The following is a 10,466-nucleotide window of genomic DNA, read 5'->3' as shown; positions in this document are numbered from 1 at the left end:
CCAAGTTTCTCCCATTTGTTCCCATTATCCCCTGTGTATTTATACCGGTAGTTTCTGTTTGTCTGTTGCCAGTTTGTCAAGCCTACCAGCGTGTTTTTCTGTACTTGTTTTTCTAGTCTGTTTTCTAGTCCTCCCGGTTCCGACTTTTTTTGCCTGCCCTGACCCTGAGCCCGCCTGCCATACCATTCTGCCTGCCATGACCCTTTGCCTGTCTACCATACCATTCTGCCTGCCCTGACCTCGAGCCTGTCTACCATACCATTCTGCCTGCCCTGACCCTGAGCCTGTCTACCATACCATTCTGTCTGCCCTGACCCTGAGCCTGTCTACCATACCATTCTGCCTGCCCTGACCCTGAGCCTGTCTACCATACCATTCTGCCTGCCCTGACCCTGAGCCTGTCTACCATACCATTCTGCCTTCCCTGACCCTGAGCCTGTCTACCATACCATTCTGCCTGCCCTGACCCTGAGCCTGTCTACCACACCATTCTGCCTGCCCTGACCTTGAGCCTGTCTACCATACCATTCTGCCTGCCCTGACCCTGAGCCTGTCTACCATACCATTCTGCCTGCCCTGACCTTGAGCCTGTCTACCATACCATTCTGCCTGCCCTGACCCTGAGCCTGTCTACCATACCATTCTGCCTGCCCTGACCCTGAGCCTGAGCCTGTCTACCATACCATTCTGCCTGCCTTGACCTCGAGCCTGTCTACCATACCATTCTGCCTGCCCTGACCCTGAGCCTGTCTACCATACCATTCTGCCTGCCCTGACCTCGAGCCCGTCTACCATACCATTCTGCCTGCCCTGACCCTGAGCCTGTCTACCATACTATTCTGCCTGCCCTGACCTCGAGCCCGTCTACCATACCATTCTGCCTGCCCTGACCCTGAGCCTGTCTACCATACCATTCTGCCTGCCCTGACCCTGAGCCTGTCTACCATACCATTCTGCCCGCCCTGACCCTGAGCCTGTCTACCATACCATTCTGCCTGCCCTGACCCTGAGCCTGTCTAGCATACCATTCTGTCTGCCCTGACCTCGAGCCTGTCTACCATTCTGCCTGCCCTGACCCTGAGCCTGTCTACCATACCATTCTGCCTGCCCTGACCCTGAGCCTGTCTACCATACCATTCTGCCTGCCCTGACCTCGAGCCTGTCTACCATACCATTCTGCCTGCCCTGACCTCGAGCCTGTCTACCGTCCTGTACCCATCTGACTCTTCTGCCTGTCCTCGACCTGCCTCTTGTCTATTAATAAATATCAAAGACTTGAACCATCTGCCTCCTGTGTCTGCATTTGGGTCTCGTCCTGTGTCTTTATTCCATCAACCTATCATGTCTTATCATCCCTAGGACCAGGAAGCCCATCAGCCTATCAAAACTATGAGGAAGATGACTGTATCAGGAGCAACTCCCAGGAAGCAATTTTTTTCACAGATTGTATTCTCATTTTACAGATTTTGTTTTTATAGCTAAAGGTAAATTGTCTTTTGTGTTTTTATCTTTGTTTTATCCGGAATGAAGATAGTACAATGTCCAAAATGTAATGTATAAATTCATTCCTATGTACTGTATAATCATGGTTTACAGAACCTTCTTTTGATTGAGCAGCATCAATAAAGCAAACTAATTTGACAAATGATTGTTTTTTATTGACTGGGGCTCCAGTGTAGAACAGATCATCCAGGGGGTGGGGAGTAACTAACACCGTGTTGTCCCTGAACATAGTCATTTCCCAGGCCCATAGAGAATCGTGCTCTTGGCCTCTGGGCTCCAGGGCTCCTGGTAATGAATGGCTGGTCACGCCCCAGGGGTTCACCAGGCCTGGCACAAACAGCAGGTGAACAGCAAGCTGACACCTGTACACAGACACACTGGAGCCTGGAAAGCACACAGTTACCCTTCTAATTGAAACAACATGAAATGACTGAGTCATGAGCTGGAGGGTAACATTGTAGTCTGTTTTACTGTGTGGTAACGTCACAGTCCGATCTCCCCATACACTCAAAAGCAGGCAGTACATTACTCTGTCTGTATTACTCTGTCTACATTACTCTGTCTACATTACTCTGTCTACATTACTCTGTCTACAGTACTCTGTCTGCATTACTCTGTCTGTATTACTCTGTCTACATTACTCTGTCTACATTACTCTGTCTACATTACTCTGTCTATATTACTCTGTCTGCATTACTTTGTCTGTATTACTCTGTCTGTATTACTCTGTCTATATTACTCTGTCTACATTACTCTGTCTGCATTACTCTGTCTGCATTACTCTGTCTGTATTACTCTCTGCATTACTCTGTCTACATTACTCTGTCTGTATTACTCTCTGCATTACTCTGTCTACATTACTCTGTCTGTATTACTCTCTACATTACTCTGTCTACATTACTCTGTCTGTATTACTCTCTACATTACTCTGTCTACTTTACTCTGTCTACATTACTCTGTCTGTATTACTCTCTGCATTACTCTGTCTACATTACTCTGTCTGTATTACTCTCTACATTACTCTGTCTACATTACTCTGTCTGTATTACTCTCTACATTACTCTGTCTGTATTACTCTGTCTGTATTACTCTGTCTATATTACTCTGTCTACATTACTCTGTCTACATTACTCTGTCTGCATTACTCTGTCTGTATTACTCTGTCTGTATTACTCTCTACATTACTCTGTCTACATTACTCTGTCTACATTACTCTGTCTATATTACTCTCTACATTACTCTGTCTGTATTACTCTGTCTGTATTACTCTGTCTACATTACTCTGTCTGTATTACTCTGTCTGTATTACTCTGTCTACATTACTCTGTCTGTATTACTCTGTCTACATTACTCTGTCTGTATTACTCTGTCTACATTACTCTGTCTATGTACCACATGTTTTCGGTAACACTTTTCTTGACACCCAGTGTCATAACACGATATGACCACGGTCATAACCATGTCATATGTCATAACAGCTGACATAACCTGTTATAATATGGTCATAACACTGTCAGCGCTCATATATTTAGACCTGTTGTGACATATATTGCGTCATTTTATGGCTGGTTATGACACCTAGACATGCGTGTCATAAAACCTACCACACAAGGCAAAACATTCCATTACACCATAGTCTACTTGTCAACAGTATTTTTATGTTACGAAACATTTTCTGAAATTCACCATATCATATTATCATTGTAATTGCTCACACATCGATGTCAGACATGTTACATTTCAGAAGCAGGACAAGACCACCTCTTTTTGAATGATGACTGATATAAGGGCCTATCTGGCTTATATGGTTATGATGGTCATAATGCTTCATAACAGTGTCATAAAATGTATTTTCTTAGTCCAAGTAAAGTGACACAGTATGGTCATAATGCTTGATAACAGTGTGATAGTATTTTCCACACATTATTTTAAAAATAATTTAAAAAGACGACGTAAAGAATTTGTTACAACATCAAAGGATTTAAGAAACACATTTTCAAACTAAAGGAATCTGAATACAGATGGGTTTTGACACTGTAGGTGTTGTAATCAGCCATAAAATAACACAATATATCTCACAACAGGTGTAAATATACGGGTCATGACAGTGTTGTGATCATATTATGACAGGTTATGACTGGTTATGACAAGTTATGTCAGCTGTTATGACATATTATGACATAGCGTGTTATGACACTGGGTGTCAAATAAAGTGTTACCATGTTTTTTCATACAAGAGTTCTCTATATAGAGATGTTATGGTACAGTAAATGTAAATACTACATTTTAAACTGATCATCAGGTTATCCATGCAATTATTTGATTATTTTTTCTACTCATAAACATGCTTTTGCTAATTGCTACATTTTTATGACACGCATAATCAGACCAAAAAATATGTAGGAGTGGGTTCCTTTGTAGGAGTAGGTTTCTTACATAATGGTAGGCAGTTTACATAATAAGCAAGCATAGCTGTTTTAAATATTTACAGAAGGCTATATAGCAGGGATTACATCACTATATGATGTTAGTGTTTTCCTCCACTGTTCCCTGTGTGCAGGTACTCTCTGTGTCTCTCTCCAGGAACTCCTGCCCCCTACGAGACTCAGGGCTGATGTCTGGGGAGCTCTCACTGTTGTTTGTGGGGGTGTTTTTCTCTGTAAACACCTCTGGGATCATTTCTGTTTTCCCCTCCTCTTTCTTCCCCTCCTCCACCACCCCTACGAGGTGCAGATTGACTAGTAACAGGTCTGGGCTATTCCCCATTGCCTCATTTTTATCAAAGTTCTTAAAGTTGTTCTTTGCTCCTTTTATGTACTTGCCCAGGAAGTTGCCTCCATCGCCCTTTGAGCCGAAGGACTTGTTGTTCTGCAGGTTCTGATGGAACTTCTTCATATCAGAGTGAAGTCTCCCCACCCCCTTGTTCAGCTCTGTGATCCTGTTCCCCACATCTGTTTAAAAACAACAAAAAACATGAGAGATAGAAACACAAAGAACAATATGTAGCTGTCACTGTTCTCGACTTTAGGTCAAGGTAAAGTAAACTCACCCCATTCCGTACAAATGTGCATAACCGCGACATTCAAACGAGGCTACAAAGAAAACTAATGGGACTGTAGCGACTGTGTTGACTTCAAAATCGGGGGTGTGAACTACGTTTCTATTCAAGCGTTGATCGACATGGTAATGGCTCTATAGTATTGGAGAAAAGTTGAAATAACTGTCCCTCCGTTACATCTTGACGTGTCATGTCGTAACGTACAGCACGCATAAAGCAACTATTTCTGTCTTACAATCTCTCTCCACCAGGTGTAGCACTTCTCTCATCTTTTAAAAACAAGAAATGGAGAGTGACGGGGGTAAGGGGGGATACATAGTCATTTTTTTGATCATCATTGCATGCGATCATCATTCTCAAGCACCGCCCTAAAAACCTGATTCAAATTCGACACAAACCTTCAAATAGGTATGTAATGACACATTATATAAACTCTTTATAGTGTTTTATTTACATTTTAGAAGCGATAAGGTGATAAGTTGGACAGATCGAGTGAAAAAAGCAATTTTCCCACACGACATCTCTCCATCTCACTATCACGCATTAGTTTCGCTTCCCCACCCGCCATTTTTAAAAAGACCCAACGGGGCTCATTGCCTGCTTGAATTATGCAGAAACGGGCAGTGTTTGAGTCATGTAATCGATTTTGTTGGAAAGGGGAGAAATTGTGCTTTACAATGGTATTGACATTACAGTTGATCTGGAAGTATTACGTTTTTGGGGCGCTAAAATAAGGGCAATTGTACGGACCAAGGCGATGTACGAGTTTATGTGAGTTTACATTACCTGTATAGGGCTAACACATGCTTTACTGTGGGCACATTTAGTCCCTCTACCTTTCCGTGTCGCCTCTCCAAACTCCCTGCGGGCTGCTTCTATGTAGCGCTGTACCAGCGCCTTGACCACCTGCAGGCGGTATGACACTCGCTCCATCCCTGCCTCTCCACTGTTGTTCATTGTACTGTTGGACTGGAAGTGTAAAGGAAAAGACGTATGAGTCTGAAGTGATTATGCTTCTGTGTAGTAAGGTTGGTAAAAAATATATATGTATCTATAACCCACCACAGAGGCAATAGGAGGATAGTCTGGAATTTTCTTTCGGTTGCAACAACAGAAAAAGCTCCTATGACAAAGAAAAAAAAAACACTTGCCAAACGGTTTGATGACAATTTCCACTGTTTAAAGCTTGTTACAGAGACCGGTGTTGCAGTCAGTGGCCAGCCTACCTCAGTAAGTAGAACAAGGCCTTTGGAGTGGGGACGAGGTTGAAGGGTACCGGTATAGTGGAGCCCTCTCTGAAGTAACTCAAGTAGAGCTTTGAACGAGCAAACTTCCATTCAACATCAGCATCATCCTGACAGTGACCAAAAGGATGGCAGTCAAAGAGGACATTGTTAAAACATGTTTTTGTTTTTTTAATAAGTTTCCCTCACATGTATCATGCACATGTTAACATGTTTGATTTATTGATTTGCGATGCCAGATTATAATTTTATACCTCTATCTTCTGGAATGAATTAGTGATCATGGCGATAAGCAAATTGAGCAGGATAATGACAATGACGAGAGTGAAGACCCCATACAGGACCCTGCCCACAAACTGAGCCAGAACAAAATCTGGCATGTCCACATAGCCTTGATTAGATGCACCAAACATGGTCCAGAAGAGAAAGCTGAAGGTTTCATTGAAGCTGAAACCAAAGGAAAAGTGCAATAGGAATGAATGCATAGAGCTCTGTAGGTTTGGAAGATTTTGGTAAAGGTTAGAACTGTCATACCGTCCAAGATGTGGAGAAGTTGCGTAGGGCACATAGATATTATTCAGTCCACAGAGAAAAGCTGTTCCAATGATCATCAAGAGAAACATGAACCTAAAGGAGAAGAGGGAAGATTTGTGTTGTAGTTATTTTAACTAAAAAACATTAAGTTCAATTTTATATTTGCGCATTACTTTCTGGAGTGTCATTTCGAAATACAAAGTGTCCTGACGTGTCCTTGTCTTACCTCATCATGTCATCTATCATTATACCAATGGAGATCTGCAGAGTACCCAGAGACTCATGGGCAGGCAGGATGTGGGCCAGTCGGGTGAAGCTGAGCATGCTGGTCACAGCGAACAGAATCTCTGAGATCAGCTGAGGGTCCTCCTGCCACCATTCATCCCGCACTGCAATAAGCCAGGAAATAGCCATACATGAAGATTCTTAAAGATCAGTAATATTAAACCCAATAGTGTACTTTAGGTGATCATATACCATAACAGGATATTGAGTTGTATGATCCGGAATTAAATATAATATACAGTACCGATGTATTGTTGGTATGTACAGCTCACCTGTTTGGGTGAAGTAGGCACACTTCTCAACCAAGTTTTGGTCTTGGCAAACAAAGTGACCAATTGCCATGATGAGGACTCTCAGACCGAAGGAGGCCAAGTACATGCTGAGTACTATCATGTCCAGAATGTTGGACCAGTCCACGATGTAACCCCTCAGACCCTCCGCCCACACATTCTTACACTCACTCCAGAAGAAACCTAGAGGGGCAGGATCATGTCGTTCCCATATTTTCATATTATGCTAATAGCATTTATAGTTAAACTTTCATCTCTAACATGCTACATACACTGAGTATACCAAACGTTAGGGACACCTTCCTAATATTCAGTTTCCCACAAAACAGCCTCAATTTGTCGGGGCTTAGACTCTACAATGTGTCGAAAGCATTCCACAGGGATTATGGCCCATGTTGACACCAATGCTTCCCACAGAGTGAAAAACCCAGCAGCATTGCAGTTCTTTACATAAACCGGTGCACCTGGCCCCTACTACCATACCTTGTTCAAAGGCACTTACATTTTTAGTCTTGCCCATTCACCCTCTGAATGGCACACATACACAATCCATGTCTCAATTGTCTCAAGGCTTTAAAAATCCTACTTTAACCTGTCTCCTCCCCTTCATGTACACTGATTGAAGTGGATCTGGATTCACCTGGTCAGTCTATTTCATGGAAACAGCAGGTGTTCTTAATGTTTTGTATACTCAGTGTATAAAGGAGCCAATACTTTACAAAGAATTTGTAAAGAGTTTGTGGTATGAGAGATTGATGAATTGATAGTAAAGAATTACAACATAACATAGACCTACCGACCACCCAGATCATATGGAGGGAGTTGTAGAGGATGTTTTGCTGCCGGGATGCGAACTCATCGCGGTACAGCTCCATGAAAATAGACTCAGCTAAAAGGGTGATGATGAACCACAGGTAGGAGGCAGAATGCAGCAGGAATTTGATCACAGGTATCTTCAAAGTCTTTCCAATCTGAAACAGAAGCACAATCCTTACAGCACATCTGAAAAACAACAGTCAGGCAATGTATTTTACGCTAGGGCTGGATTCAATCAATATCGGGGGAAGTATCGTGGAAGATACGCGTTAAAACGTGAAGACAATTTCCGATTGAGTCGACATATGCAGTGTTTACCGTGAATGCAGTCTCCGCAAACACGGGAACATTGCCTTTAAATTTAAATTGAGCTATAAACTCGGAACTTCCGCGAAACTTCTGCGATATGGATTAAATCCAGACCCTACTCTTAGCTCACCTTGGACTTGGGAGCGACCCAGTAGATCATACAGAGGAGAGGCATGGTGAAGAAGATCCCAAGAGACACCGTGAGTTTCCAGACCGTCTTGCTGCCCCGCCACCCTGGGATGTTTCCACACCAAATGGACGACAGCACTTGCTGGCAGATGGGATGACTCACAAACTAGAAGAGGAGAAAAAAATGTGAAAGTAACACATGCTCACATTTTATAAACGTTTCTTCTTTTATTGGTTTGAAGACAATTTAGTTTGAGTATAATACAGGTGGTATGGGGTAGGTAAAGTAGTTACCAGTTTTTGATTGTAATTGACTGCAAGGCGTATGCGTGACAGGGTTGGAATCCCCTCCTCGAAGATCTGCTCGTCCAGTTCATCTTCATTATCGTCATCACAGTTGTTCAGGATTGTTGTGACCTCACTCTGGTTGCGACACATGGCCAGCATCTCCACTGCGAACTCCTGACACAGCTCTTCCAGGCTCAGGTACTGGGGCTGAGGAACACAAACAGAGACACACAGAGACTGAAACAACTAGATACACCAGCAGACCTTTAGATATGTGAGCCTTCGTTCTTCCTTTTCTTGACTTCATTTGAGCTAACATTCAAATGTGATTTACTTTACCTTGATGTTAAAATGTTATCATCAAATTGGCTCATTCATCCCCCCTCCTCTCACCTGTAACTATTCCCCATGTTGTTGCTGTAAATGAGAATGTGTTCTCAGTCAACTTACCTGGTAAAATAAGAGTAAAAAACTAGAAATAATATAGTACTACATTGTCATTTACCCACAACATCAATTAACGCATACCTTAAATTCAGGCTCTTTCTTGGAGAGCTTGCGTAGCTCCCGACTGAGTCTGAAGGCACTGAGCATGGCATCCTCTGTGGTGATGGAGAGGTATGCCCGGCTGGCCATGCCCCGGTAGGTGTTGATACGAGACAGAGAGAACTTCAGCAGGTCATACTGACGACCGTTCCTGCACTCCAGACAGGTACAGGAGATAGAGTGAGGCAGAGGGATGGCATGACCTTTCTTAGTCAACATGGTGACAATGTCATACAGGTCCTTCTGACAGGCCAGGGTGAGCGGGGTCACTCCGGGGGCAAACTGGGAGTCGTCAATGGAGTGGTCAAATATGGCCATGGAGAAGGAGCGCACATCCATCTTGTTGCCCTTTTCCTGGTCCAGGCGGTCCAGGAGCCTCTTGACCACCCGGGGCTGGTTGGTGTCCACCGCCACCAGCAGCGCCTCGTAGATCTGCCTGAAGTCAAACTTGACGCCCAGCATCAGAGCGGAGAAAATGTCCTCGTTGCCCATGCGGATGGACAGGTTCAGGGCTTCTCTCCACAGACGGTCCTCAGACTCATCCAGCTGGCGGATGATGCCGTCCCCTGTGGACAGCAGGCTGCCCACCAGAATTGAGTTGTCTTCCTGAATGGCTGTTATCAGCTCCGGGGGGAAAGTAAGCTTTTTGTTCACAATCGCCTGCCATTGGTCTGGCTGAGAGAGGATTTAACATGACATGTTTTAATGTAGAGTAATTGAATACAATTATCCAGAATGCTGTGTTATGAACCACAATTTTACTCAGTAATACTTTCGGCATTTATATTATATAGTAACATTAGTAGTTGTTGTTTTTATCTCATAGTAGGCTATATATATATCAGAGTAAGCAGTTATTCAAACATTCAAAGTGTTAACCCAAAAGTTGTGTTTACATAAACGGTACAGCAATATTAGAGCATAGGAAGTCTTACCGTAATATTCTCCATGTTGGTTAGCAGGGCAAACTACAAATGAAATCCTCCTTGTAGAGAACCTTCATCTGTAATGCATAATGTAAGTCCATGTAAGACGTATAATGGTTGCTACGTCGTACTTGAGGAAAACAGACTGAGACCTAAACGCTCCAGACTGTCAGTGCAGAGATCTGTTGCCTCTGTGTTGCCTGCTTCTGCTCTTACCTCTGTTACTGTGTAGATCAGCACTGGGGATTTACACCAGAGCACGTTAACGCAACAGAACAACCAATAACAGACGCCTCCCAAGAGGAGTACACCAATTATCACAGAGCACCTCATCGAGGTTTTAGGATTTGTACGGTGTCTCATTTCTCTTCAACGTTTCTATGTCATTTTAATTCTGATCTCAGACCTGGAAATGGGTATCTGTGGTGTATCAACAATGTAGGCACTTTAAGATCCCACAAAGGGCCTGTGGCCTTGTTGCTTATAGACCAATGCATGATTAGGTTATCGACTGATGTTCACATGGATTTTATGGTCC

At 43.3% G+C, this 10,466-nt stretch overlaps 1 protein-coding gene across 1 annotated transcript; it reads right to left on the bottom strand.

Moving 5' to 3' along the window:
• Window positions 1–1,953: 1,953 nt before the first annotated feature.
• Window positions 1,954–9,952, bottom strand: LOC129832514 (short transient receptor potential channel 2-like). Its single transcript, XM_055896634.1, has 13 exons — window positions 9,938–9,952; window positions 8,985–9,677; window positions 8,463–8,663; window positions 8,170–8,334; window positions 7,711–7,885; window positions 6,897–7,097; window positions 6,566–6,728; window positions 6,340–6,432; window positions 6,060–6,252; window positions 5,788–5,915; window positions 5,624–5,684; window positions 5,398–5,530; window positions 1,954–4,454 (listed from the first exon to the last, which is right to left on the bottom strand). The coding sequence occupies exons 1-13, from the start codon at window positions 9,950–9,952 to the stop codon at window positions 4,021–4,023; spliced, it is 2,655 nt and encodes an 884-aa protein (XP_055752609.1). The 3' UTR covers window positions 1,954–4,020.
• Window positions 9,953–10,466: the final 514 nt, after the last annotated feature.

Source organism: Salvelinus fontinalis, chromosome 33 (genome assembly GCF_029448725.1).
Source record: "Salvelinus fontinalis isolate EN_2023a chromosome 33, ASM2944872v1, whole genome shotgun sequence".
Lineage (NCBI taxonomy): Eukaryota > Metazoa > Chordata > Actinopteri > Salmoniformes > Salmonidae > Salvelinus > Salvelinus fontinalis.
The sequence above is the reverse complement of the archived record's forward strand: the minus strand, read 5'-3'. Positions and strand labels throughout refer to the sequence as shown.